This window comes from Varanus komodoensis, unplaced genomic scaffold, assembly GCF_004798865.1.
Source record: "Varanus komodoensis strain SLA01 unplaced genomic scaffold, ASM479886v1 scaffold74, whole genome shotgun sequence".
Classification (NCBI taxonomy): Eukaryota; Metazoa; Chordata; class Lepidosauria; order Squamata; family Varanidae; genus Varanus; species Varanus komodoensis.
The window spans coordinates 2073871-2101663 of NW_025336401.1; the positions used below are offsets into that span (position 1 = coordinate 2073871).

At 53.5% G+C, this 27793-nt stretch overlaps 1 protein-coding gene and 1 long non-coding RNA gene across 5 annotated transcripts in view; both read left to right on the forward strand.

Annotated features, from left to right (window-relative positions):
• Positions 1-16509, forward strand: part of DOCK11 (dedicator of cytokinesis 11) — a 71703-nt gene extending 55194 nt beyond the window's left edge. For all 4 annotated transcript variants that reach the window (XM_044452651.1, XM_044452652.1, XM_044452653.1 and 1 more), the window contains 9 exons: positions 1007-1113; positions 2295-2417; positions 5132-5245; positions 6163-6309; positions 7943-8153; positions 9302-9492; positions 10396-10496; positions 11785-11923; positions 16052-16509. In XM_044452651.1, the coding sequence (XP_044308586.1) occupies positions 1007-1113; positions 2295-2417; positions 5132-5245; positions 6163-6309; positions 7943-8153; positions 9302-9492; positions 10396-10496; positions 11785-11923; positions 16052-16171 (1253 nt within the window). In that variant the 3' untranslated portion in view covers positions 16172-16509. The remainder of the gene's footprint in view (positions 1-1006; positions 1114-2294; positions 2418-5131; positions 5246-6162; positions 6310-7942; positions 8154-9301; positions 9493-10395; positions 10497-11784; positions 11924-16051) is intronic.
• Positions 16510-26271: 9762 nt separating this feature from the next.
• LOC123034966 lies at positions 26272-27470 on the forward strand. Its single transcript, XR_006416865.1, has 2 exons — positions 26272-26341; positions 27008-27470. It is a non-coding gene; the product is annotated as an uncharacterized LOC123034966 (long non-coding RNA).
• The last annotated feature ends 323 nt before the right edge of the window (positions 27471-27793 follow it).

A 27793-nucleotide genomic window follows, 5' to 3' on the forward strand; every position in this document is an offset into this window, starting at 1 on the left:
CGCCAGCACCTTATATTGGGCCCAGACTTCAATTGGCAGTCAGTGTAAATGACAGAGGACTGGTGTTATATGTGAATACCTACTGGTCCCTGTTAACATCCTGGCAGCTCTATTCTGGACGAACTGAAGTATCTGGACTGTCTTCAAAGGCAGCCCCACATAGAGCGCATTACAGTAATCCAGCCGGGAAGATATCTGGTGTCTTAAGATATTTAAAATCTCTGCTTTTAAGATCTCTGATATCCAGCCCCATCCCTTCCAGAGACCCAGTGGTGAGTGGGCAGATAAGCGAGGGCTCTTTCAGTGGCTGCCCCCAGACTGGAACCCCTGGCCAAGGGGGAAGAGGGGGCTCCCCCACCCGGCCTGGCAGGCAGGCACAATTTCATTCGAGAAGGCATTTGGCATCTGAGCCAGGCTGTGGGCTGAGCTCTGTTCTGTTCTTGCTGTGTTTTCAGCTTTGCTTTTTGATGGTCATAATTATCCAATATGATCTTTTTTTTTTTACTTTTTATGATGGCTAATTGCCTTGATCTCCATTTCAGCTTAGAGCACCTTTGAGCTTATTGAGCAAGTAAGAAGTCCAAAATTAAATAAATAAAAATAAGTAAAATTTCCTTCGTAGAAAGGCAGAATAAAAAATCAGTCAAACAGTCAAAGTCCCCGTAGTTCCGCTGCTCTGGACCATGCTAATAAGCGTTGCGATGACAATGACTTCTAAACCAGGCAGTGCCAGCCCTTCTCCTCCTGTCTCCTGGTCTCTATAACAGCAAGCGCCGGAAGCCTGGTTTTTACATTTAAAATCTTTGCCACAAGTCCTGTTCCAGGTAACTAGGTTGCCGCCTTTGCTAGGCAAAACCACAGATGGACACCGCCCATCCAGCACCAACTAAGTTGGTTTCCAGTGTGGATAATATGTGAGATGTAGAACCTCCAGCATTAAGCAGTGTGTATCTTGCCACTGGTCTCCAAGTATGAGCCCCTTTTCCTTTCTGTCTCCCCTTGGCAGAATTATTTCCTGTAGGGTGTTTGTCGTTCAAGAAAATCACGCCCAACGTTGAGGAAGAGGGTGCCATGAAAGAAGATGCAGGGATGATGGACGTTCATTACAGTGAGGTGAGTTGCAGGCAGGGCTCCATCGGTGTGAAACGACAGCCATTCAAGGGCCACGTTCCACTTCCGAGATGCTTCTGGGCAGTGGCCCAGTCCGGTGCTGCTTGGACGGCTAGAGGCAAAGGGCACATGTCCAAAATTGCTAGCGGTTCTCAGCTTAAAGCTTTCTGCTGGTAACCCAGAGCTTTCAGCTTTGAGAATCAGAGAGGGGATGTGAAAAAGCCAGGAAACCACCAAGCAATTGGTGGTCAAGGAAAAGAGGAAGCCGCCATCTTGGGAGCCCTGCTGTGGGCAGCCCGCTCCCCGAGACAGGCCCGATCGAAGCCGGGTCTAGCTTGTGGCTTGGGGTTCTGCTCGACTTGCAAAGACCCCCTCCCAGGAAAGAGAGAACCAGCTCTTCCTTTCTGCAAGAGCTGCAGAGCTGCTTTTTCCTCCCTCCGATGCCTGTGATACCCTTTTTCCTGTATTGTTCTATTATCATGATACACCACGCTGAGCAGCCAGGAAATCACATGTAAATATTTTCGTATTTTAATCAAGAAACCAAGTAATGTAAAAAGTGGCTGCGGGACAGTCTAGCTTGGCAGCTCCAGTCACCATGCCGTGCTCCGCCCAGCTGCGGAACGACGGGACACCAAGCGTACCTGCCCGACAGAGCTGCGGGAGAGATCCGGTCTGCTCAGCCCCTCGCTTAACCTGCATGCTCGCCCCCCCTTCCCGCCCCCCCATTTCCTCCTTGCCTGCTTCTTCTGCCAGCTGCCTGTAGAACCTCAGTCTTGGGTCTTCTGGTGTTCCCTAGATGGACACACCCCAATGCCCAAGCGACCGATGCCTGGCTCCATGGCTTTTTCCTCTGCCCACCCGCCCATGAAATGCAGTCCCAGGAGTTTCTTTGTATTGGAATTTTGCCCCCACCCCGAAAAAAAGCAGCACCCCTGTTCCAGAGACCGAGCTGGTGTATCTCAACCAAAGTGGCTGAATGCTGTGTAGGGTAGTCAATTTAGATCCCAAGGGAATCCGTGGAGATGAAGTTTCTCACTGGTTCCTGTGGGGCCTACGAGTGATTCGCAAGGGCTGGACCCAACCCAAGGAGCCCTCTGGCCTCATCCCCCTCCTCACACTCTGCTGGGAACCAAAAGCCACGCCTGGATCGCAGTCGCTTCCCTTGTCTCTCTGATCTCCAGGAAGTCCTGGTGGAGCTGCTGGAGCAGTGCATTGACAGCTTGTGGAAAGCAGAGCGCTACGAAACCATCTCGGAGATTTCCAAGCTGATCATCCCAATCTATGAGAAACGACGTGAGTTTGAGGTAGGGATTGCTTTACCTCCAGCAGCCTGGTCCAGGCAAGGCACCTCACTTTAGGTTTGAGGATACATAGGAAGAAATGAAGCCACCTGTGTCAAAGATGGTTTACGGAACATGATGATTTATGGAGTATGGTGCGGCCAAATATGGATGCCGAATGTAAACAAGCAAAAGAGAAGCCAAAATTTCCTTCTCTGTGGCCTCATTGGTCCCCTGAGTAGGTCGGGATGCGCCGTAGGCCTCCAAAGTTGCCTGGTGAGCCAAGCATTAATTTCTGTCCTCAAGCCAAGAAGAAAAGGCAAGGCCTCGCAGCATGGATGTTGGAAAGTTCCTTTCTCGTGCGAGGGGCCGGCCTCTCTTCTTGAGAGACGCGGGGCAGGGGTGAGTGAAGCTGCTCCAGTGAGGAGAACAGTTTGTTCTCACAGCAAAAGCAGCTCTTCTCTACAGAAGGATTGGCGAAGAGCGGTGCGGGGCGGTGCTCCTCCTAACAAACCTTGGTGTGACTCCAAGGAACAGCTGCGGCTTGCGCGCAGTATTGAAAAGCCCCTCATTGCTTGTGGGGGCTTAACAACCGCCCTGCTGTTCTCGCCCAGCACATGGCGAGGATTCTGCGCAAGGAAGGTGTGGGGCCCGGCTGGCCCCTCGGGGACAGATGTGACAGATGTTGTCCCTGTCAACAATAGTGACCAAAGCCCTGCCTTCGGGGACCTATTGAGTGTGTGATGGGGCAGCATGGAAAAGTTTTAAGGAAGTAAGGAAGTAAGTGAAGGGACCGATTCGGGGAGCCTGCAAAGCGCGAATGTTGGTCTAAATCCCGACTGGCACAGCCACGCAGTTCTTCTATTACAGAAACCAAAAACTGCATCACGGTGAGCAAATGCTTGGAGTCTTGCAAAACTTGTTTTCACGCTCAGTAACGACAGCAGCGCTTCACATTTTCTTGCTTCTGTGTCAAGTGTTCAAAGCATTTCACTTGGGATTCTCTGGCTGTATTTCTTAAAACAACAAAGCCAGTCCAGTTATTATCTCTTCGACTGAAAGAGGGGTGGGCCGCTGATGGGGAGCGGCTGGCCCGTGCATGCTCGTGGCAGTGGTGACATTCACGCAAAGGACTTCCTGGCTCACGGATCGTCTGCGCAGCTTCTTTGCTGCAAAAGTGGGACAGGAAGAAAAGGTGGGGGAGCCATGCAAGCTGCGAGAGATCCCAGCTGAGGCCGCTCTCAGAACCTTTGCCAGCAGCATCTTTTTCTCCTCCTCCATGCACTGAAAAACAAAACGGGGGCTGCAAAATTCAAGCATTCTCTCACTACTTAGTAATATTCCCTGGGAGCAATTAGCAAGATTTATCTTACATGCTGAGTAGATACTGCATTCCCATTTCCTCCGGGACTAGTTCTTGTAAACAGAGCTGCAGATCTTCAAGGCAAAAGCAGAGAAAGTATTTTTGTGAAGGTGGCCGTCTGGGACTGACCAGAAACTCTGTGCATCCAACTCGGCACGTCTGGATGCAGGAGTGGGGCCTCCGATAGCTGGCGACGGCGATGCCACTCCACTGCCTGAGCCCTGGGAAAGCCGTTGCCCGTGAGAGTCGCCTGGCCTTTCCCCAGCCCGGCTCCCATCAACTGTGATGGACGACGGCCCCCCCGGCCATGCCAGCTGCGGAGGAGAGGAGTTGCAGTCTAGCATCTGCCAAGGGCACCAGGCTGGGAGAGGGACAGTGCTGTACTCGATGGATGCCAGGGCTTGAACTGGCTCCCTGCGGGTGCATGTGACGCGTTTCTGCGTTGGTTCTCCATGGATCTCCCTCGCCCGCCTCCAGGGAGGCAGGCTGCTTCGTCAAGTCACCCTGCCAAGCGTCTCGTCTTCCCTGCAAGCAGCAGCCAATGAAACAAAGGAAGCGTGGGGAAGGGCGGTTGTCGGGGGCCTTCTTCTTGAACGTGAGCAGGGAAAGGTGGGTTGAACGCTGCCATGCGCTCCCCAACAGCTGGCGAGGCCCTTCAGAAGAACACAAGAAACGCCACGCTGGATCAGACCCAAGGTCTGGTTGGTCCAGCTCTCCGCACACACGGTGGCAAACCGGCTGCCCACGGGACCCCTCCGGCAGGATGGGGGCAAGGCCTCCTCCTGCCCAGCTCCTCGGCGGCCGTCGCGTGCAGGCATGCCCCTCTGGCAAAGGAGGTAGCCCCTAGCCAGCAAGGCTAGTGGCCCCTGAGACCCTCCCTGCTCATGAATCTGTCCAATCCCCTTGGAAAGCCCTCCAGATTGGCCACCGCCGCCACCTCCCGTGGCCTGGAGAAGGAAGCGGGACCTGAAGCAGAGCTGTGGTGCTGCATCCGGATGCGACCTAGGAAGGGATGGACGTGAGCATCCCCTCCCGGGTGTCCAAACGCATAACTGCACCTTGGTGCCGTCCCTGGGGCTGCAGAGTGCATTCTCTGGAATTTGCAACGCACTGCGATTTGCCCAAGGGGGTGCTCGTAGCACCCCACCTGCCGCTCCTGGGGCAGGGGCAGCTCTGCCTTGAGGCCCAAAGACATTCGGACTTCTCAGAAGTAAATCCATCACGCGGAAGCATTACCTGGAGCAATATTCATCATCCCCTCCAAAGGAAGCCAGAACGGGTCCTGGTCTTTGGAAGAGTTCAGCCTCCCCTTGCAGAATGTAATTCTCCCTCCCTCCCTCTCTCTCTCTCTCTCTCTCTCTCGTTTTGTCTTCAGAAACTTACCCAGCTGTACAGAACACTCCACGGGGCTTACACAAAAATCCTGGAGGTGATGCAGACCAAAAGGAGGCTGCTGGGCACTTACTTCCGGGTTGCATTTTACGGACAGGTAATGGTTCAGCCTTGCCTGTGGGGCAGGTGTCCTCTTGCAAGGGGAGTCACCTGGAGAAGCCAAACTCTGGGGCAGGGCTTGCGGATTGCTCCTATTTCTCTGGGCTTCATGTCACAGCACTGGCCGATATGGCTGGACTTAGGTGGTACGGCATGTGGGTCTTGTGGGAAACAGAAAGCTTGTGCCTGGACAGTTCAGATTTGCATTGATAAGCACCGTCTTCTGTCCCTTTGTTAAATGATGCTGTTTCACAGCATTTCCGCTTTTGGGGTCCCTTTGCATAATTTGTTCTAGTTGTCAGGATGGGCAGAAAGTTAAATCCTTTCCCGCCCGCTGGAAATCTGCTCCTGCACTCCCCAGGCTTCTATAATCCGAGGAGACCTGGGGCCAGTTTGCCGAGCACAGTGCTCCATCAGAGGCTAATGTACCTGCAAAGTGCCTGTGAGGTGTGCAGCAGTGAGGACTCTGCAAGCCACAGCCGGGATGGCCCCCCCACGGCTTGTTGTCCTTTGCATAACCCTAAAACAGACCGTGGGTTATGCAAGGGTGGTTTGACCCTCAAATAACCCTCACCGGCTGGGTTCACACGACATGACAAGCCATGCTGGCAGACACCACATTTCCTTGCAGATAAATTAACCCATGATGGGCCATTGCGTCATGCGAACCAGGTCATTGGCCGCACACTTCTGCGCATGGCCTGAGAGCCATGAGGACTAGAAAGGTTTCTTTTAAAATGAAGGGAGATTCCTGGGGTGTGAGATGCCGCACCCAGCACTGCATCCAGGGCTTCTCCAGTGGAATTGGATCAAGCCCACAGCTTGGAGCACAGGCTGCATGCATCCTGCTGCCCCACTGTTTTCCAGGCCCTATCAGAGCAAGTAATTTCTGGTGCATTTCTGATCGACACCTAGGCTTTCTTTGAAGAAGAGGATGGCAAGGAGTACATCTACAAGGAACCCAAGTTGACAGGCCTGTCGGAGATTTCTTTGCGGCTGCTGAAGCTTTACGGGGAGAAATTTGGAGCCGACAACGTTAAAATCATCCAGGATTCCGATAAGGTGACCCCAAAATGCACACCCATTCTTAGCAACCCCTCCACACACAGCGGGCATTTCAGAAAGCAAAGGCGATTCTGCTCATGTGAGCAGCCCTTTATTTGTTTAAGGTATTTTTGTCCTGCTCCTATGATGCAAAGCCTCTTGGAACCATTTACATATCAGTAGTCCTGTCCCACAGGCTAGGGCTAGCAATGGTATTTCTTCATGGGCTTGTTTTATGCCCCTGGAGGCAATGAACACCTGTAGGCTGATTATAATAATGATAAAAATGTAAGCCGCCCCGAGGTTGATGTAAGCCGCCCCAAGGCTTCGGCGAATGGGGCGGCATAAAAATGTTTTATTAAATAAAAAAATAAAAATACCAGTCCTATCAACGTCGTAAAATGATCCAACATGTTTGCACAGAGTTGAGTCACACAATCGCATTGCAGGAACCAGAATAATAAACGACGCTGCCAGGACTTTGATAACGAAGCACGCGGCCAGGTTTGGTGTGGTGTCTCGGAGCACTGGGCTGGAACTGCGGAAATCCGGGCTCGTGCCCCGCTCAGCCCTGGAACGGGCGGCTCCAGGCCAGGCCCTGCCTCCAGCGCTGTTGTTGCGAGGATTCAGGGGAGCCCGTAAGGGGCTTTGGCTTCCTTGCGAAAGGAAGCACGGGCAGGGTATAAACGCCGCGTCATAATGACGACGACTCTGGAACCATTTAAGCACCGAGGAAAGTCTTTGCCTGACAGCAGGGGGACACCAAGGGCGTTCCCCTGGGATACCCCTCCAAACGGGGGGGCCAGTCCCGAGAAGGCCCTTCCTGCGCGCCTCCAAATGCCCCTGGGGAAGGGCTTCTCTGTGGCAGCCTATGAAGACTGAGAACAGGGAGGGGAGAGAGCAAACATACTTTCTGGCAGGAGAAACAGTGGAGAAAGGGGTCGCATGCCAAGGGGGTGGGGGGGTCACGTGCCACGCTCTGTGTTGTCGGGCAGGAAGAGGACTTGTGCAGGGCCAGAGAGGTCCGGCCAGAAAGTGTGAGTCAGGAGCTCTTGGCCCGGCAGAATTTATGTCGTGCTCCCAGCCAGCTGGAAGGCTCGGCTACCAGAAGGGAGTCCCAGCCAGCCAGGGACCTCTTCCAGTAACGGGGATGCAGGGAGCTCTTCTGGACCAGCCAAGCTGAGTCACCTGCCCCTTGAGCTAGCAGCTGCTCAGGCCAAGGTCTGAAAGCCGCCCGGACCACTTTCTGTGGATGAATCTGTTGAAGATTTGAGGCCTGTTTCCAAAAAACCCAGTAAGGAGCAATGCAGGCAAAGGCAGCAGGAGACAGGAAACCAGTCCTAAGGCGATCACCAGATATGTCAAAGCTGTATTTAAGAGGCTCTTCACGGCCGCTTGGAATGTGCTGGGTCCTTCTGAGCTAGCGGAACAGGGCACTGAGTCTTAGCAGGGGGGAGCTGGCATGCTAGGGCGGGAAGGCTGCCACCAGCTCCGCTTTGGTTGCGGGGCACCTGGGCTAGAGCTTCGCCGGATGCCTGCCACGCCTGGGCAGACCGTGCGGTTCCTCACTCCAGCACAGAGACCTCTCCCTGGGGTCCAGGCCTGGGCCCGTCCCCTCCTTTCCAGCTAGCAACTTCATGTCTCCCTCCAGGTGAATGCCAAAGACCTGGATCCCAAATACGCCTGCATCCAGGTGACTTACCTGAAGCCCTTTTTTGATGAGAAAGAGCTCTCCGAGAGGAAGACCGATTTTGAGAAGAGCCACAACATCAGCCGATTTGTGTTTGAGACGCCGTACACTTTGTCGGGGAAAAAACATGGGAGCGTGGAAGAGCAGTGCAAGAGACGGACAATCCTCACCAGTGAGTTTTCCTCCTGCACAACCAGGGTGTTGGAGGGGAGACGACAGGGGAAGGCTGACCACGTCTGCTGGCAAACCCCGCTGTGAAGCCGCAGCAGCTCAGCCGCTGGCATTGAGGAACTGAAAGTGGGCAGAGTGGCCGGTAGGCAAGGGGGGAAGTGCTACAGGAGAACAAAAGGATGTCCGGTCGTGTCCACGGGCCCTTCCTTTGGACGCCATAAATTTTGCACGAGCTGTCATTCACACAGCAGTTGCCGCAAAGTGGAACTGCTCTCTGGCTAAAGAGTCTTAGTGGACTTGATGCTGGAAGACACGCTACCTAAATCTTAGTCGTAAGGCGAGCTGATCCAAAGGCTGCAACACTGCACAACACAAATGCTGTGTCCACCGGTATTAATTTAGCATGATTGATGCCCTGATTCTAGGCTGAGGGCCTAGATCTTTGTTTTAATGGCCTCCGGGCTGGACGACTGCCGTGGACGACTGGTGGCGATGCTTTGTACCAACTCCGCAAGGAGAGTTAAGTTGGTGCGACGCATGATCTCCAGAAGGTTTCCTGAGGCTGGCCAATTTATACAACTTCAGTCCTGGCTCACCTGCACTGCGCATATATTCATTTTCGGAGCCGGTTCCAATGGATGTGTCTTACCTGGAAGCCTCGAGCAGGTGGGAGGGACCTGAGCCCTGCGGGCTCCCTTGGGTGCCCTCCATTCCTGGTGGGCGGGAGCGCTGGGTGATGGGGCATCTCTCAAAGGAGGCTCTGTGACCCGGCCATTCTGTGTGGCTGTCCTTTGGTGAGGACTCGCCCATGGCTCTCTGAAGAGGCCCTCCAAGATGGGCTGCATCCAAGGCTGTTGTTTCTTTACTCCTCGCAAGACTGGGAAAGTTGCTTTTCCTCTGTGTAATTGTAATGTTTCACTTCATTTAGATGTTGGTTATTAAAATACTCTTGGCTGCTTCAAAAGTATTTGCTCAGCATGAGCAAAGTGGGATTAAAATAGGTTTTCGGGAATTCAGGCACAAATTGGAACCATATGGGGCCAAGTCCAGGCCCACCTTTCAGAGGCACGGGACACGCTCACGCACGGGGCCCTGTCCGCGGGCCTCCTCTTGGGCTGGCCACGAGTCCTGTTTGCGCTCTCCTTCCAGCATCCAACTCTTTCCCGTACGTCAAGAAGAGGATTCCGGTCAGTTGCGAGCAGCAGATAAACCTGAAGCCAATTGACGTCGCAACCGACGAGATCAAGGCGAAGGCGGCCGAACTGCTGCAGCTCTGCGCCTGCCCGGATGTGGACATGATCCAGCTGCAGCTGAAGCTGCAGGGCTCCGTCTCGGTCCACGTGAGTGGCTCACGGCTGTCCCGGCAGCTCGGTCAGAGGCATATTTGCTTTCTGGAAATCATTAACTGCTTCTCAGAAGGCGGCAGATGAGCCTCCTGATCCTGCCCAGTGCTCTTTGTCGCCAGCGGCCATCTCTCGGTCACGGGTGATCCCCACTGTGCTCTTAACTCTTATTCTCAGTTGAGATAGAGCCTCAAGATGGGTGATTACATCGCCCTCCCTTCCGTTTTTGTTGCCCTATCTATAATTTGAAATATCTGTGAGCAGTTGACCAGGAAATTAAAACACAGTTAAAATGTGGAATTATTACAAACAGAGAGCTATGAAACACAAACAAGAACTTAAAGCCAGTAGGCAGTGGCAGTTCAGCCAGGGAAGGCCCCCACCAAGAAGCGGATCTGTCCGTGTGCATAGCGCGTGCTCCAGTTGCTGCCTCCCAAATCCCAGGGGAAAACATTCCCTAAATTGGGTGCCATCCCCGGGAAGACCCGCTTCCCAGTTGCTGTGAGAGATGCAGCCTGCCGGCGGATTCCAAGCCTTCTGCGGAATCGGGCACTTCTTCGCATAACGTACAGCTAACGTGTGAGATTTGCTGCCCTGAGCCGTTCTGGGGAGCCAGTGAGGCCGTGAGGGATGGATCCGGGCACTGTAACAGCTGAAGCTGCCAGGGAAGAAGGCTGCCAAACGCCGGTTGCTGGGCAGCCGGCGCAGCTGCTGGGGTTGTGCCCACTGCTTGTGGCTTCCCCAGGGTCTGCCTGGCCACAGGTGGAGCAAAGAGTTGGGCTGGACTGGCCCTGTTCCTCTTCTCGGGCAAGTGTAGGGGTGGCCCATGCCCCCCACGTCCAACGTCCCAGGCTGGCTGCCAGCACGGGAAAGACCGAACTGCTGTGTCACTTTCCTCAGGTCAATGCCGGCCCGCTGGCCTACGCACGGGCCTTCCTGGTTGACAAGCACTCCAGCAAATATCCGGCCAAGAAGGTGACTGAATTGAAGGACGTGTTCAGGTAGGGAGGCTCTGTCTGTGGCCAGCTGTGCTTCCGTCCCGCTTCCGTCTGGGCTGGGGCGCAGGCGGGCACAGGCGGGATGCAGGGGCTTCCCCGCCGGCCTCTCGTGATGCAGCCCAGGCTGGCTCCCCTCCCAGGCACGCGCAGGCCGTGCTGTGGGCACGCATGCCGTGGCCCTTTCCGTGGCCCTCGCCACAGTCTTCCTCCTCTGCTGCCCGGCTGGGGCACTGCCAGTCCTGGATCTGTGCAAGCCCAACCCTGGATCGGTTTTCCTGGGCCATGGGCGCCAGCAGGGGGTGGCTTTCCCCCTCCCTCTGCTTTACTGCCCTATGCAGAGCAATGTTCAAGGGTTAACTGGGGAGCAAAGGGTTAACTGTCCCTTCGTGTCGGCTGCAGCACAACTCATACCCAGGCACACACGCTGCACTCCCAATCTTTCTCAGTTGGTTTGAGATGATTTGGGGCAAGGTGCCAACCAACTGAAAGATTCCTTTGATTCAAATTTTTAGGATGGGAATACCTGGCTGGCTTTGCCTCTTGAGAAATTTAAGTAAATTCCAGTGACGATTTCCACATTCGCACATACAGTTATGACATGACGTATGTAGATTATCTGCAGGTTCCTCACTTTCAGGCCCAAGCTTGTATCTTGCGAGTGCTGAGCAGAACCCCTGCCCCACCCCGAATTCCTTTCCCAGCCTGGAGATTGGCCAAAATGCACCCGCTGGCTCTGGGGCCTTCCTGCTTCCCTGATTTGGGGGGGAACACGGGAGTGTGCCAGGCTTGGGCTTTGGGGCTTCTCCACGTGAGGTATTTATTTTGCACTCATGAGCCCTGGTTCGTGACGTTTGCAGGGTCTTTTTGAAATGCCTTTGTTTTAGGGTGTTGTTGTCGTCATTGTTGTGCTGGAGCAAGACAAAACAAAGTACTAAAATTCAAGTGGCGGCAAACTGGAGCAACGCCTGGGAAAAGCTGCCACTCCCCTACGGTGCAGCTGCGCCGTGGCACCGACTTGGGCTTGACTAGCAGAACATGGAGGCAGGCGGGGCGGCAGACCCTGGGGGGAAACAACAAACCCCGTTCCGGGGCGCGTTTTTCCTCCTGCACAAAGATGGGAGCAGCAGTGCAGGAACCCGCTGGGAAATAAGTGCTGGATGCGAGTCCTGCAAAGGGGAGCCAGTTCGCCCCGTAGTCCAGGGCACTGTGCAATCGAATCGTAGACTCACGCAGCCCAGAAGCACCTTCGGCATTGCGACCCTCAAGCCCAAGGCTTTTCATCTCTCACCAGGAAGTTTGTTCAGGCCTGTGGAATTGCCCTGGAGTTCAACGAGCGGCTGATCAAGGAGGATCAAGTCGAATATCATGAAGAACTGAAGTCCAACTTCAGGGACATGGTGAAAGATCTGTCGGAGATCATACACGAACAGGTAGGAGCTGAAGGCACAGCCTGAGGGAGCCCTCCAGGTGTTTCCAAGGCTGCTGGTGCGTCCCTCCGTGCTGCACAGATGTGTCTGCCACCCCTGTAGTGTTGCACGGAGGTGCTCGGGGGGGGCCCTCTGCTTCAAGGCGCTCTCCTTGCGAAGAGGCAGCGGGGGCAGCAGGGGAGGGGGCGTGCCAGGGCTGTGGCGGCCGCCCAAAGGGGCCGGGGGGGGCGGGCACCGGCCCCCAGTGGCTGCCGAAGGAGCAGGAGTGTTTCGGCAGGCGGATCCTCTGCCACGGATGGAGCGGCGGGCAGGGCCGGGCCGGGCTGTGAAAAGGGTAGGAGCACGGCCTCCTCTGTGCCTGATCCCTGGCACTTGGGACCGGTGTGCCCGGAGAGGAGGAGTGCTCCGCAGGCCTTCCTGGGCCGGCCGGCCGCTGTCGGGGGCTGTGGCGTGCGGGCAGCACTGCTGGAGGAGAACTGCCGCGGAGCGTGTCCTCTGCCCCTCTGCTGGTCTGCCGTGGCGTCACTTAGGGCTGTTCTGGGGCAGGGAGGGGGTGCCAGGCCCCAGGGGTCGAGAGCAATGGCACTGCACTGCCCGGGTGGCCGTTGAGGCCTTGGAACAGCCCTCCGCAGTCCCACCGCCCGTGCCAAACTGGGAGTGGAAGGTCCTGCCAGAGGGCCTGGCTCAGCTGCCGGACCATCACGCTGGGTTCCCGCGCTGGCTGACAGCGGAGTGCTTGCAGTCCTCCAGGAAGAGTCGGAAAAAGACTTCGCTAGCCGGTAGCCGCATGCAGCGCTCAAGTGGGGACGGGCTGGAGAGCAGAGGCGGGGCCCGGGGCGGGCGAGTCCGGCCCCTGCCTGGTGCCGAGCGTCCAGGCTGTTCAAGACTTGAAACCCGCCTTGCTGCCGTCGGTCTGTCTGTCTGGCTGGCTGTCAGTCTGTCTCACCTCCCAGCTTTCAAGGTAGCTTACAAAGAAAACCCAGGCAGTGTCCCTCGCTGTCTCCACGTTCCCAGACCTCCCGTTCCCACCCTCTTTGATCCCAGGGGAGCTCCCGTTTGCATTCAGGCATAGGTTCAGTTCATTTCATGTATCACATTTGTATGCTGCTGCCCCTCCCCGCTGGGCTCTCTGGGTGGCTTACGATAGAACAAAAATACATATTCCATAAAAATGCAGTAATACATTGGAGCAACACAATCAGGCCATACCATACAATATTTAACTCTAAGCAATGCCAAATCAAAACAAACCTTAATGCAATCATATAATACATAGTGCAATGAATAATAGCAGTAATAATAAGACGGTGCTATACTGGCCCCACAGACAAAGCCCAGTTGCCCATCCGTACAGTTAAAGAGACTCCCTGACATGTGGAGGGGGACAGGCGAGTCCCAGGTCGCTCCCTGCACAGGGGGGCTGCCAGAAGTCAGTTGGGACAGGCCGCCCTGCCGCTCTCCAGACCGCCTTTCAAACGAGCCCCTCCCCACACACGCCAGCACCCTTTCCAAGCTGTTCTGGGAAGATGCAGCTGCTCCGATCTGCCCTGTGCCAGGAGTTAGGGAAGAAAAGAAGATACCGGAGACTCGGGTGCCAAGGGTAACTAGAGGGTGAATTCTGGCCCTGGAAAATATCAAGAAACAGAACAAGTTAACAATGTTTGTCCAAAAGAGCCACCGAAATTAAGAGTAATTAAACAGAAGCCATCTGTTGAATGGGTGCTGTGCAGGCCACATTTCCTTATGTACAGATGCCATGCCTGACCCCAAGGAAACTTCTTTAAAATAGTCTAAAGCATGCTGCTAGTCCTCATGGATGCAAGAAGTTGCTTGGAAATGTGTGGCAGGGTCCATTTAAAACCTTCACACCAAAAGGACCTGCTTTTGTTGCTTCTGGCATTCCAGGGCCATTCAGACTTTGCTCAGCTGTTGAAAGTGGCTCTTCCTCTCCACTCCCTTAATGCTATCCACTCCTTTCCTCTCCCAGGCAGCTTTATAACCACAGCCTATTCCAAAACTACAGTCTCCAGATTCTGTAGAAGCTTGAATTTTGCATCTGTGATCATTTAGGGGATCTGTGCAGAGTCCCAACTCTAAGCCGTGCTTGCAAAAGAGAAACTGGGCCAGAAGCGTGTTCTGGGAGACGCACGAGCTGTTTTGGACCTCGCCCATTTCAGCCAGCCAAGGAGCGAACGAACGCCCTGTGGGGGATAGCCGTGCAGAGGAGGCAACAAGGGCGGACACAGGCTTTGTGGGCTCGGCCCCGTCCGCTGCTCCCGACGCAGGCAGGACTGGCTCGAGGCTGCAGGACTAGAGCCTTTCCGCAGTTCTTGGTTTTCAAGACAGTCCTGCAGATGTGCTGCTGGACTGATGGAAGCGCAGCCTGGCATGTCTGGTAGAGGAAAGCTGCTGCATTCTGTTTCTTGCAACTAATTCTTACCAAAAACAATATGCACACAAGGCCTGATGAGAGTCGTCTCTGCTTGCGGATTGTGGCCCGCGGCCTGCCGGTGCTTGGAGGAAGGCGCCTTCTAGGAAATGAAGCAGCACTTTTCCTCCCCATGAGCCACAGCTGCTTAGGAAACGCATTCCCTTGCACAGCCCTTCTCTCCAAGAGCCGGCGGGGTCCAGTGGGCAGCGCAAGGGTGCCAACTCTAGCCAAGCCTGGGAGCTAACCCCAGCCGGGGTGGGGGTCCACACCTGCCCCCTGGGGCTCCCTGGACGGCTGTGCCCTCCCCCTCGCTGCTGGTCATGTGGAGCATTCCCAGCTCTCCATTCCAAAGGGTCCAAATGCCTCTCCAAAGGATCACTGAGGGAATTGAGCTCAGCTCGGCCAGCCTTGGGGCCGCTTGTCTCCATTTCGTTCTGCCCTCTGGCTGGAAAGCTATCCCTCAACCGAGGCCCCAGGTCTGTACTCGGAGAAAAACTTAATGAACTACTGGGTTGCTAACTATTGCATCAATAAGAGCAGCCGTGTCAGCGGAAGAGCACACATTGCCGAAAACGCAACCTTGCCAGTTTCCAGTGAGACCTCGCAGTGCTCCAGGTTGTACTCCCGGCACGCACGGTAAAGTGCTGAGCTGCACCATCCCGCACGGAGCCCTTCCGGGAAGCAGAACACCACAAATCCCACCGGGAGCTCTGATTAATCAGGGAGACTTCAGGGGAAGCGTTCTGCTTGCGGGGAGCACACAAGGCTAGCGCAAGTCCCCGGGACAGCAAGGCCTCCCTCGTTCCGCTCGTAATAACAATAGGAATGGCTCAGGGGTTTATCGGTCGGCAGAGGAGTTGAGCCACCCACTCCCCACACAGAGGAAAAACTTAATTTAGCAGACCTCGTTCACCCAGTTTTACCTGGATCCGTTTTGCATTTTAAATCCAGAGCTGCTTCAAACTAAGGAGAGGCAGGCAGGGGGGCTGAGGGGCTGTGCCGAGGGCCCCTTCGGTTTCTCATGCCATCCAAGCAGCAAGCATGGTCGGGAAGGGGCAAAGGAACGGACTCCCCCCTCAGACCTCTGAGCTTTCCACCAGGCACTCCGGGCGCTGCGCCCTGGCAAAAAGTGTCGCGACTACTCCAAGGAGACACATCGGCCGGCCTGCCCCACCTTCGCGATACAAGGCGGAGAGTGATGCAGACTCTGGGCAGCAGGCGCAGCCTGGGTGGGAGCCTTTGGCCCGCGGTCTCACCAGGAAGCGGCAAGTCTGAACGGTCCGAGTAAGCCTGGCCCGAGGTTTGCCCCCAGATTGGCCCTCCCCACAAAGGGTGAGGCAGAGTCTTGCAGCAACCTGAAGATAACCTTGGGGAAGTTCCTCCCGGGTGCAAGAGGAGAGGAGGAGAGGGCAGAGGGAAAGGCTTTGCTAGGTAGAATGTGCCAAGCGCTTGGCCAGCAGACCCGATGAACGTCTTCCGACTTATTTTCAGAGCTGTGGGCAAGGCACTGAGGGTGCCGTCGCCGCCGAATAACCTCTCTCTCCCATTCTCTTTCTGTGTTCTTTTTTCTAATGCTGCCTTTGCCGTGCCAGCTTTGAAGACAAGGTTGGACAACACTGCACTGTTTCCCTTTTGTGTTGTTAAAATTGTTTTCCCAGTGAGAACCAGAGAAGGCTTTGCTAACTGGCTTTTGTTTTTAGATATACCAAGAAGACACCATGCATCCCTCATCCATGTACAACTCGCTGCATGTCTTCTGTGCCATAAGTGGAACTTCAGGAGAAGCATGTGGCACTTTCAGGCACGCTACTGACTTTTGAAGAGTGCGCGGCCCACCGCCCGGCACTTTGCAGGAGTTTCTCAGGAATGCTCAGAGCGTTGCCTGAAAGACAGTAATCCCTGGGCACGTGCCCAGAAATGCAACTCAGTGTTATCTTGCTCCGGCGCAGAATCAACGAGCTTCCAGGCAGACGGTGGGCAAATGATCCAGGAGTGTGCTTCCTTGCCTCCTTTTCGTGTCTGTGTTTGTTTTCGTTTCTAGTATCTACACGACACCAACAGCATTTACCAAACCGCATTGTATGGAAAGCGAACCTGCGAATGGTACTGTGTAAAATTGTATCATGGAATGTAATAAAAAGAACGGTTGTTTTGTAAAGAAGCAGGTGCACCAAGGACAGGAACCGCCAGGCCCGGCCCTCGCTTTGGTTGGCGCCGGACCAGAGGGGAGAGCTGGTTTTCTTATCTTTCACACATACCAGCTTCGGGCCGCCTTCATCCTCCCCAGAGGCAGGCATGTGGTCGTTGCTTGGAGCAGTGCGGCGAGGAGACTTCCGGGCTGTTTGCTGCTGCGGCGAGACCTGCTGCAGGCGGAGACAGGCATCCCAAAGCAGTGACAGTGCATTCCCTCTCGCACGGGCTCTGAAACGCACCGCCCCTCCGTCCCCTGGCAGCCACCTGCCCCGATGCCAGCCAAGGGCAAGACCCCCTAACAGCTGCCCCCACGCCCTGCCTCCAGGCTTCTCGTGACCATCTGGCTGGACACAGCGAGAAACCCCGCCATGGGCTAGAGAACCCCCTGCCCTGATCAGGAAGGCGCTTCGGAGGTTCTCGGAAAGCTGTGTCCCAGACACGAAAGCAAAGGCAGCTGCTGAAGAGAGCACGGGGCTTGGCAGGTCCTGAGGGCGAGAGGCAGGAAATATGTCCAGACACTCCAGATTTGGTTCAGCCGCACAGAGCAAAGAAGAGACTCCGTCCCAGGCAGCCACCTCTTAACCGGTCGCTCGCCTCCCTCCTCCTCACATCAGGAAGCCGCAGCCGCAGCCTGGCAGGAGATTTCCCGCATCCCCAGCCAGAGACCTGGAGTCCAGCTGCCCCCAGAAGCCCCCACCCCACCCCGTGTGCAGCCCCCCCCCCGGCTCTCTTCCTGCTGCGGCCCCTTGCAGTGGAGGGCGGGGTGGCAGAGGAGGGGCTGCCCTGTTTGGGCACGGGAAAAGCATCGAAGGCCTTCCCCTGCCTCCCTTCCAGCACTGCCGCCTGGGCAGATGGACGGCCGTTCTCTCTGGCTGCACGTCAGGAGGGGCCTTCCCAGCCTTGGTGCTCCCCAGAAACTCCCAAGCAGAGATGCTAAGCCTCAGGCTGAGCCTGGGCAGGCTGCCTCTGAAGTGTTCGCTCTGCTGCGTTTAGCAAACCTAATTTATTTATTCAACTGGCGCCGCTTGCAGTGCTCCAGGGCTGGGAGGGATTTGAGTCTGGGAAGAACGCAGGAAGCCACCCTCTCTGGAATCGTGGGCTTTTCCTGGTCTCCGCAGAACGAAGCATGCACCCAAAGAGGGGCATCCCTTTCCTCCACCTCTCTGGGCCCCCCGCCCTCTTCCCACCGTTCCACTCCGCCTGGAGCCGTTACAGTTACCACCGCCCTTGTGTCGGGGATCAGGGCCCACCCAGCCTCCGACCCAAGTCACCCTTGGCTTCTCTGCCCCTTCCAGAGGCAACGGCAGTCCTTGGCACGGGCGAGGATGGGCCCTGCAGAACAGCTGCATCCTCTCTCCAAAGGTCCCCGGAATGGCAGGACGGTGTTGGCGCGTGTGTGCGCGCGCGCGCTCACACACACACACACACACACACGTGCGCATGCCTTGGCTCCACAAGGGCAGGGATGCCACCTCCCTCCCAGGGCAGGCAGGTAAGTGTTCCTTTGGGAGAAGCAGAGGCCAGAAAGGAAGGGCCACTTGTGCTGCCCTCCCCGCGTCAGTCCTCCTCGGGCTTATGCAGCAGCAAGCTCCACATGGCACATGCCCCAGGTGAGTGATCTCCTGGATGCAGGTGCCGGTCGGTCGGGGGGGCAGTTTCCTCTGCTGCCCCCCTCCCGCTGCCCATCACAGCAGTGCTGAGAAACGTCCTTGGCCTGGAAATGGCCACGGGGGCCTTTGATCGGGGGGGGGTATTTCCTCACCCTGCCATGGCTGACCCCGACTGGACGCTGCCCTCTTCATGGGGAGCCTCACCAGGGGGGTTTCTTGTTTAGAACACATGCATTTCTGGGCCTGAAGAGTTGCACTAGCTGCCCCCTCCCTCAGCCGCCCATCCTCTCAGGGGCTCTTGGCACGCCCTGGCAGCTGGACCCAGAGGCTCGGGTGTGGGACAGAGCCCAGCACTGTGCTTAGAAGCGGAGGTGTGTGCATTCCTACGGCTGGCGCTGGGTTGCTGAAGACATTTAGTGAGACTTCTTTGGGCTCAAGGGACAGTTGCTGTTCCCAGCCTTGCAGAACCTTGGGCCAAATCTCTGAGATCTCCCCCGCAGCCGCCCCTGATGCTGCAGGCTCAGAATGCGGCCTCCCCGGCGCCCGAGTGCCCCTGGCCAAACGGCTGGTTGAATGCGTCTCCAGGTTTTCTCGCTGGCGCCTCTTGGCACCTCAGCCCCCCCGCTCCCCACTCCACCTGCAGCTGCCCCTAAGCTGACGTCCTAGTCCACCTCAACTTCCCTGAGAAGAAGCCTGCTCACTGGCTTCCAGGATGCCTCTTCGCTGAGGATGCACCCGGGATGAGACTGGGGCAAAGCCAGGCTTGCTCAGACTGCGGAGGCAGGGCTGCCGGCTTGAACTGGGGGTGGGGGGGGCATCCAGCCCCCAGGCGGGCACTGTAAGGCGCTCGGTTGCTTTCTACCTTCTAACCAGCTGCCGCTGGGGACGTGGGTGGAAGCCAGCCTGCGGGCACGCTAAGTACGTTGCTGGGAAACGACATCCTCTCCAGCCTCTGCCGTCCTGCAGATGTGTGACCTTGCACTGCCTTTGCTCAACATCATGGTTCTGACCCTGAGCGACTTCCGGCCTCTCCGTCCTGGCCGGGGCTGCGCATGGGTGCCTGACCTCTCTGCCTGTCTGCAAAATCTCTTCATCATTAATTGAATGACCTTGTGACTGTCTGCAGCAGAATTATTCTGAGACTAACTCATCTGCCTCGGCAATTCGGTTTGCTGCTTTCCTGGCTAAACAGCCGTCTTATAATACAGGTCTGGGCAATTCTCAAAGTTGCTTCTCTGTGGCATGTGTTCTACAAACTCAGGAACGTGCAAAAATGCAGGTCTTCCTGTATGGGAATAGTGACCTTTGATGGTTATCAAACGTCAAGATCCATTTGAAGTGATATTTCAAAAGGGTTAAAAATGGGACAGGAAAGTGTGTAGGTTTACAGAATCCGTTTATGAGCATCCGAGAAGCAGGTTGCTCATTTAAAAGTGTGTGTGCGTCAGGAAATACCACAGACTGTTCCAGTGTAAAATTTATCCATACTTATGTCCCCAAAAGGGGCAACTGCTACTAGGGTGGATTTAAGACTAGATTTGAATCCTGGTTTTCTCCATAATTTGCATGCATGCCTGCTTTACCTGTAGGCAGAGGAACTTCATTAAAACGTTTCCAAACTGCATCTCTTTTATGGCCTGCTGCCATTACAGGGTTTCTCCTCCAAGGAAAGAATAATATGACAAACCACAGGCTATGCACAAAAAAGATCCAAAGTCCTGGGTAGTACAATGGTGCCTCGTACTCCGAATTCCTTTCAGGAGGCTGTCCAAGCTCTGAATCATTCAAAGTCCAAATCAGCTTTCCCCATTAGAAATAATGGAAAGTGAATTAATCCATTCCCAGATCCTAAACAATGCCCATTTTGATAAATTTAAACTACAAATATGCATATCTTAAAGCAGTGCTTTTTTTGTAAAAAAAAAAAAAAGGTGCCGGAACTCATGTCGCTGCCGGCAGTAAGCACTCAGCGCGCGACCACACACACCAATCCCAAGCCGAGCAGCGTCCCAAGCCGGGCGGCGCGGGCACAGAAGCAGCCCGCAGGCACTATGTTAATGACGTTTGCTGCTGACCTGCTACGCCGACAGGCAATTCAAAATCACTTCGTAAAATCCATTGGAAAAAAGGTGCCGGAACGCCATTCCGGTGCGTTCAATGACAAAAAAAGTCCTGTCTTAAAGTAAGAATAACACGATTACATGCCAAAATTATTGATTAAAACTCAAAAACAATTAAATAAATACATAAATACGCACTGTATAATAAAATGTGAATTGGTTTACTCTGCTGCACGAGTGTCGTGCACGGGATGTTCCCAGCGAGAGGGACTGGGGCGCACAGCAGAAGGGTATCTACGCCGAGGCTGCATTTTTTCACTGCGTGTGCGGTGCAAACATGGAAGCATTGTTCAGACTTGGGCGGGTTTTTATCTCGACTTCAGCATTCAAACTCTGGATCATTCAAAGTTAGAGTCGTTCAAACTACAAGGTGCCACTGTATTTTGCTCTGAAAGTTTCGTTTTCATGTTTGCTGCTTGCTGTCCTCAGACACATTTCTCCTGCAGATCTGTTCTGCTCCCAATAATCTTCTTCTATCCATCATATTTTCTGAAGCTTAGCACTTAAGAGGGAAGGGGTTGATTCTGTGTACACAGAAGATTTGCAAAGGAACAATGCGATTAAGATCTTTTGCTCAACTCAGTATGTTTATTTTATAACATTTTTTGCTGTGAAGAAGCAGCATGTGATCTCTGCAGACACACATTTTGTTTTGAGAACTGTAAAACCAAGTAACTGACATAATATCTTCTAGACGGAAAAATTGCCCGATAATCTTACAGAAACCTCTGGAAGAGCACAACTTTGTGAACAGTTTAATGGAATGCAGTTACAAAAAAATTTAACATTGCACGAATATGCAGCCTCATGCCACATAATTAAAAACTAATCCTTATTTCATGATGAATAACCTTTGGAATATAATGTATCTTTAAAAGAGAACTATCTTTAGATAGATTTTCCCTCAAAAAGCATTTTATTTAAAAAAATCCAATTTAAATATAAAAACCTGTTTTAAATTAAAAACTAATTTAAATAAAAAATCTGTTGTTTTTTTTAATGAAAAAAGCATACCCACCGTGACTACTAGGTATTCCCAGATCATATGCTCAAATGCCAAGGAGTTGATTTGTGGATAAAGCAAAATGGGAAAATCCAGTTCCCTATTTCATTCTTGCTGGTATAAATAGCAGGCATGGATTGGGTGGAAAGCTTGCGTGGTGGGTGACTGGCGCCGTTCTTCTCCTAAGGTACCCTGGTGCCTCGGATATGGGGAGGATGCTGCCCCAACACCAGCGTGGAAGGAAGTTCCCACAGTGCACCAGGTGGCTTTGGGACGTGGAAAACCTGCCTTGTCCCTTTGCCCCAGGCAGCTAAATGCCTCGGTCTGGCCTCGTCCTAATTGCTTTTGCAATTTCCTCCACCCATAAAGGCGCCAAAGGAAAATTAGAATCTGGACACAGACCAACATGAGAAACAAACTCGGTGTCGTTAGACATTTCACTACCACACCGTCAGAATAAAACTTTAACTGGAAAAGTGTGTCTGCAGGAGAGGTGTGTATCTTACTCGCCTCCTTCAAGCCAAAATAAAATTTCCCCTGCTTTGGGCTGCTTCAGGAGAGAAGCCAGGCTCTTGCCCAGATGCTCCCCGTTTGCCCAGTATGGCTGTCATAAACAGAGAGGTGCCAATTCCACCTGCTGTGAAAGGAGATTATTCAGCTCATATTTCCAGTTGCAAGAGACATTGTGCGGGGTTTGGGTATTTGCAAGTAGGAGAGAGCCACCCGCTGTACGTGGTTGTGCCCTGTGTGGGCAGGCATGGGAAACCCACACCAGTGTGGTTTTGAGTTGCAAGCGCCACTCATGTGACTGTGGGCTCACAGGAAGCTGTTTTAGGAAGTTGGACTGACACTTCTTCTGAACTGGTGAGCGACTGGCAGGGACTCTCCAGGGTTTCCAGTGGCACATAGATGCGAGGACTGGGAGCGGTGCTGGTACCTTCCAGGAGCAATTCTGGTGCTCCGCTCTGCACCATGGACCAGAGAGTCTTTGCCTCCCAGCGCCCCGCAGCTTCTTTCCCCATTCAGAGAAGGAAATGCCTTTTGCCCAGTGGAAATGCCTTTTGCCTTGGCAATTAGCAGTTGCAGGAATTTTCAGGCAGGTCTGGGCTCTGCTTGTTCTGATGCATGGATTTGCTCAGAGTAACAACCCCTCTAGGCAGTTTACATAGCCAAGTATTCAAAAGCATATAAAACACAGCAACTGCAACAAAAGAGAGAAGTGACAGAAACAACAACTATAAAACATCATTTTAAAAATTTGCAACCCAATACAGGGCCTCAGTGGCACGCCAGAGAAAGTGTGTGCCCGGCTGTATGTTTACAGGAGGTATTTAGAAGTCGGCACGTGTTCGGCCTGCCAATACACACAGGGGTTCAAACTGTCACACGGTGCCACTCTGTTGGGTGCAGATAAACTTTATCTGGACGTCCACATGGTGGGCATGTCGTGAGCAGAGCCGGCTGGTGCCGGAGGTCAGACTAGATGGCCCGGGAGACCCCTTCTGACTCGCTCTGTTTCTATGTTTCTATGTTTATAAGGGGGTTAGAGACATTCACGAAGGACAAGGATATCGATGTCTGTATGCAGCCCCTGGTAACAGAGACAGCGTGTTTGCTGAACGCTGGGAGGCCAACACTGCAAGAGTGTTGCTGCAGCATCTCCTGCTGGTGGGCTTCCAGAGGCATCTGGCTGGGCAGAGGGGAAACTAGTGGCTGGAGCAGGCAGTTTGGTCTGTGCAGCCCAGGACGTTCCTTTTGCTCAAGAGGACCGCTGGGGAGCAAAGAGGCTCATTTTCTTCCCAGGGTGAGTGAGTGCCGGGCCGTGGGCAGCGGCGGGTTGGGCAGAATGCGGGTCCAGGGCACGGCTCAAGCGGGCATCCGGAGCTCTGGCGAGGGGCCCGAGGCCAGGAGCAGAGCCGGCAGCCCAGGGCTGGAAGCACGGAAGGGAGCGGTCCGATTAGCCCAGGCGGCACCGCTCAGAAGCAGTCCTAAGGCTGGTTTGCTGGGGGAATCGTCCCAGCCAGGGCAGGCAGGCGAGCAGGAGCAAGGCAGGGTCTACTCAGAGCAAGGCAGGAATGGCAGGGGCAGAATGTGCATGGGCAGGATCAAGGCATGGAGAGGAGAGGAGGGGAGAGGAGAGGAGAGGAGAGGAGAGGAGAGGAGAGGAGCCGGAGTGCCAGGAGTCCCGGGTTTCGGCATGTGCGAAGGTGTCTTCTGCCCTGGTCTCCAGGACCTTCACCTGCGGTGTGGGGCGGCTGCCGACCTGACCCCTGGGAGCACCTGCAAGGGGTGGCTAGTTCTGCAGACACCTGCAGGACCAGGTGGCACCAGTCCTGTCACCTGCGGGCCTCCAGTCCTGGCCACCCAAAGCACAAACCTGACTGCCCCTTATGCAAAGGACCTGAACCTTCTGTACAAAGGTTGGTTGCGGCTTTTTTTCCAAGCCATTATTCTAATCAAGGTGCAAAGAAACTGCACTTCCTGGTAGAAGTGAATCAGTTCCTTTTTATACCTAAGATGGCCTTTAGTGTGACAAATCCCGAAGCTGTGCAAAAGACCTCGTCAGATGCAGGCACATGGTAATTGCCATGAGTTTGGGCACATCTGGAGTTTTGCTTCACGCCTTCATGCTGTAGAGAACTGCTGACGGAGATTTCAAAAAGAAAAGCCCATCAGAGGTAACACTGTGAGAAAGTTACCCACTACGTGACATTTCTGTCGAAATTGCGAGGCTCGGTAGATATAATCTTGACCACGAATAGCTCACAAGGGCTACAAGGGGCGTTAAACATGAGATGCAAAGAGGATACTAAACGTGATGTGCGGAGGAGACGGAGAGCGAACAAACATGAAACGTTTGTGCTAAAGGAGCAAAATAAGTCTGAAGCGCTTGGGGAGGCAGGGCAGCCTTCCACAGTTGTGCCCTGGCACCCCTCTTTACAAAAGTCCAACAAAAAGTCATCCATGCAGCTGCAGGAATCCCAGGGTTGGCCAGAGACAGGGGTGGAAGTGTGCCAGCTGGGAGTTTGGATCCAGCTTTGCCACGTATTCCGGAAGTTTAGAAAATGATTGCAACACAGCCTGTGGCTGTCAGCAATTTTTGGACCACTGGGGCAGCATTTCCTGGAAAGACCAGCCCGCCCTTCTTGGAGTGCGGGAGACCCTGATCATACGGGTTGCACTGGGTGTGGACTTCCTCAGACCAGTGGCTTAAATTGGCGTGCCCTTAATTAGTCCATGAAGGGCATAATAGGCTGTCCTGCAGACTCAAAACAACCTTCTTCTGCACAATGGCAGAAATGTGAAGTGGCACACTCAGTTGGAAGGTTTATCTTTTCCTATGTGAAATTAGAAGCACCACAGTTATAAAACAAACACACACACACACATCCAAACCAGATTAAATACTTGGCCTGTTTCTAATTGCAAACCCATGGTTAGAGGAAAGTGGTAAAATTCGGAGGCATGGCAAATTTGCTCATGCTTCAAAGTGAGAATAGACCTGATGCCTACCTTGCACACACTGCGAGCTTCGATGTGAGGTCAGTGAGAGAAGAAAGAAGAGCGCAAAGAAGCAACCGTCAACAAAACTCAAATTAGAATTCTACGGAAGGAAGACCAGACCTGAATAGATCAAAGAAAGCTCATTGCTTTAGCTGCAAAGACATCGCTCAGCAGCGCCTCTGAAGAGGTTCTTCCAGAGCAGCTGAAGACCTTGTTCTAAGGGCCAAGAACATTTTCACACATACAGTTGGCCTTTCTACTTCATCCATCAGAATTGTTGGCCACAAAAGAGGATACTTGGCCAGTTTGGACTTTGTTTTCATGTTGAGTGGCCGAGGTCTGTCCAACAGCTGGAGAGCTTCAGGTTGGAACAGCTGGATTAAAACAAGAGCTGCTTGGAGCAGAAAAGCAACCGATCCTTTGCACACCTTCCTGAGAGTCAGGCATACTGAAGTCGTGGGACTTGCTCTTGGCTAGAGCTTCTTAGATTTTGCTGTAAGTGCTTGTGCTGCCCCCTTTGTAAGTGCAGCCAGATTTTATTTTATCGCGCACGTAAGCAGAAAGACCTGCCTTGCATCACGTACATGTAGGGAGCTTCAGGTGTAGGTACAGATTTCCTACCCTCGCCCACAGGGTAATATTGTGCAAAGTGTCCTTAAGTCCTTTTGGTGCAAACGGACTGTGAGTGTGTGTTAATGGAAGCATGTATTCTCTTGCCTGAGCACATCCAGAATTTTGCAATTATGACATGTAACAGCATCTAAGGACTTCCTGAAACTTTTGCCTTGTGCTACATTGTCAAAGAAATACAGAGGAAAATTGGAAGGGGTTTCAAATGTATCTGCTTACAAGTGATGTGGTCTCTCTGCAGGGATCACCCACCAGAGCAGTTTTGCCACGGAGATCCCAGGATAGACCGAGCAGGGATTTTTAGAGGTGTGTGGTGAGTAGTTCTGGGAGGTTTGGGGCTGCTGTCGGAGGCAAATGTTGAGGAATAAGCAGGTCAGCCCTGGAAGGACTGGGACTTTGCAGCCGAAAGCCCACTCTGTTAGATGTAAGACTTTCCAGTGGTTGCCCAATGGAGACACAAGGCTTTGTAGCCTGGCGAAGGGGGGATTTAACATTTCTCAGCCAACAGGCCAAAATAATAAGGAGTCGAGCGACGGGGTATTTTTTAAGCCTTCATTTTGCAGGATTGACAAACTTGTTGAACCCTCTGTTTTTAGATGATCAAGTGTAATATTCGTGTTGACCTGTGGCATCTTTACCCCCAAACAGCAATTCTGGAACTTCTCCTCGAGAAAGTCCTGGGATGTGGGCTGTTCCGTGGTCTTGTCCATGGACCACCAACCTGAGGCAACCTTGAGCCCTTTCCGAGCTCCTGGCTTTGCAGGGCAGAGTCTGGAGCACCTGGTGCAGCCAGCCAAGTCATCACGGAGCAGTTCTGCCTTGTCCCTTTCATGGAATGTCTGTGGAAAAAACGCAACGGGAGAAGCAGGAGAGGGTGCGAAGGCGGCGGCAATGCCCGAACCCTGGGTAAAATTCAAAGAATGAGACTGGGTGGGTCTGCAAAATCAGCTGCCTCCTGAATCTCTGATCAATAGTCCAGCAAGCCCCAGTAATATCTAAACCGGCAACGCAGTTTCGAGCTCTCATGCAGAGCAGCTTTTCTTAACACTGCTCCTTGGAATTTCTGGCATGGAAAGCACACTCTGTGCCACTGGCCTATGACTGCTCCCAGCGACTGGCTTCTGAAACATTTCTGAGAAATAGAGCTCCTTCTCTAAAAAAAAATAAAAATAACAAAAAGACACTGGCTGCAGGCTCTGTCCTCACAAGTCACTTCAGCCTTGGCGATTTTTTTTCAGTTGTCTAACTTGCCGAAGTTTTCCTGGCATAGCCAGAATTTGTTCAGTGGTATAGTTGCTAGGGGAGACAAGAAGTAAAGCCAGAAAAACACGCCCAAGTTTATGTAAGATGTTCTTGGGGGTTTTTATGAACAAAAATAGGACCTTTAAGATAAAGAGCAGAAAGAAGCAGTGTTCTTGATTTCTAGCTGTTGGCCAGAGAAGCAAGGAGTACCTTCCCACCTACTTTCAGAATATGTGTTAATGAGTTAAATTTATTTTTTGAAGAAACGGCTTTGGATTTTAGTATGCACGCATGTGCAAAGTGGCTTTGCCTTCGTCATCCTTCCTCCCTGCCCCCCACCTTTGTGTCTTTCAGACGCTAAGCCTGTGGAGTCAAGCGGCTGCCTCAGTTCTTATTCATCGTGTTTAGACTCATGTCTTGCTCATCCTACTTGTGCTGCAATGGGGACCTTTCTGACGAAAGTGTGGGGGTTCGTTGAAGTATGACTGAGTGGTTCAGGGTGGTGGAGCGGGCTCAGGGGATCTGGGCTCTTGTTCCTGGGGCCCTGGGTGATTTGGGCCAGGCACAGACTTGCAGCCTCGCCTACCTCAGAGGGTTGTTGTTGTGCGGAGAAAATAGAGGAGGAGACCCTCAGGCAGCATGAGGAGGGGATGTTGCAGGCATCTGGACAGAAGAAGATCTGAGCAGGGACCATCTAGCCCAGCATCCTGCTCGCACCGTGTCTGCCCGGCTGCCCATGGATATGCCTGAGTCGATCTCAGCCACATTCTGCATTTGCCCATGATAAAAAACCATTGGCTTTTGTTTCATTGCTTAATTTCTGGATTGCATCAGGGTTTATACATGAGTTCCTTTGTCTCTAGCTTGGCTCACTTCCCTGAGCCGCACTCCAGATACATTTTTGTTCTCTGCCAAGGACTTGCTGATGGTCCCTGATGGAGAGAAGTCGCAGTTCACACCATTTATAACATCTGCTTAATATTTTCTAGAAATTCCTTAAGGACTTTGCACATGCTTAAAGCCATTCTATCCAGACATTGTTCAGAGGTAAGGATTTTGTTTTCCAGGATCCAGGCTCTGGAGGGTCAGTCCCCCGAGCGTGTCCCTCCCCCCAGTGTATAGAAAATATTTCCCCCCCAA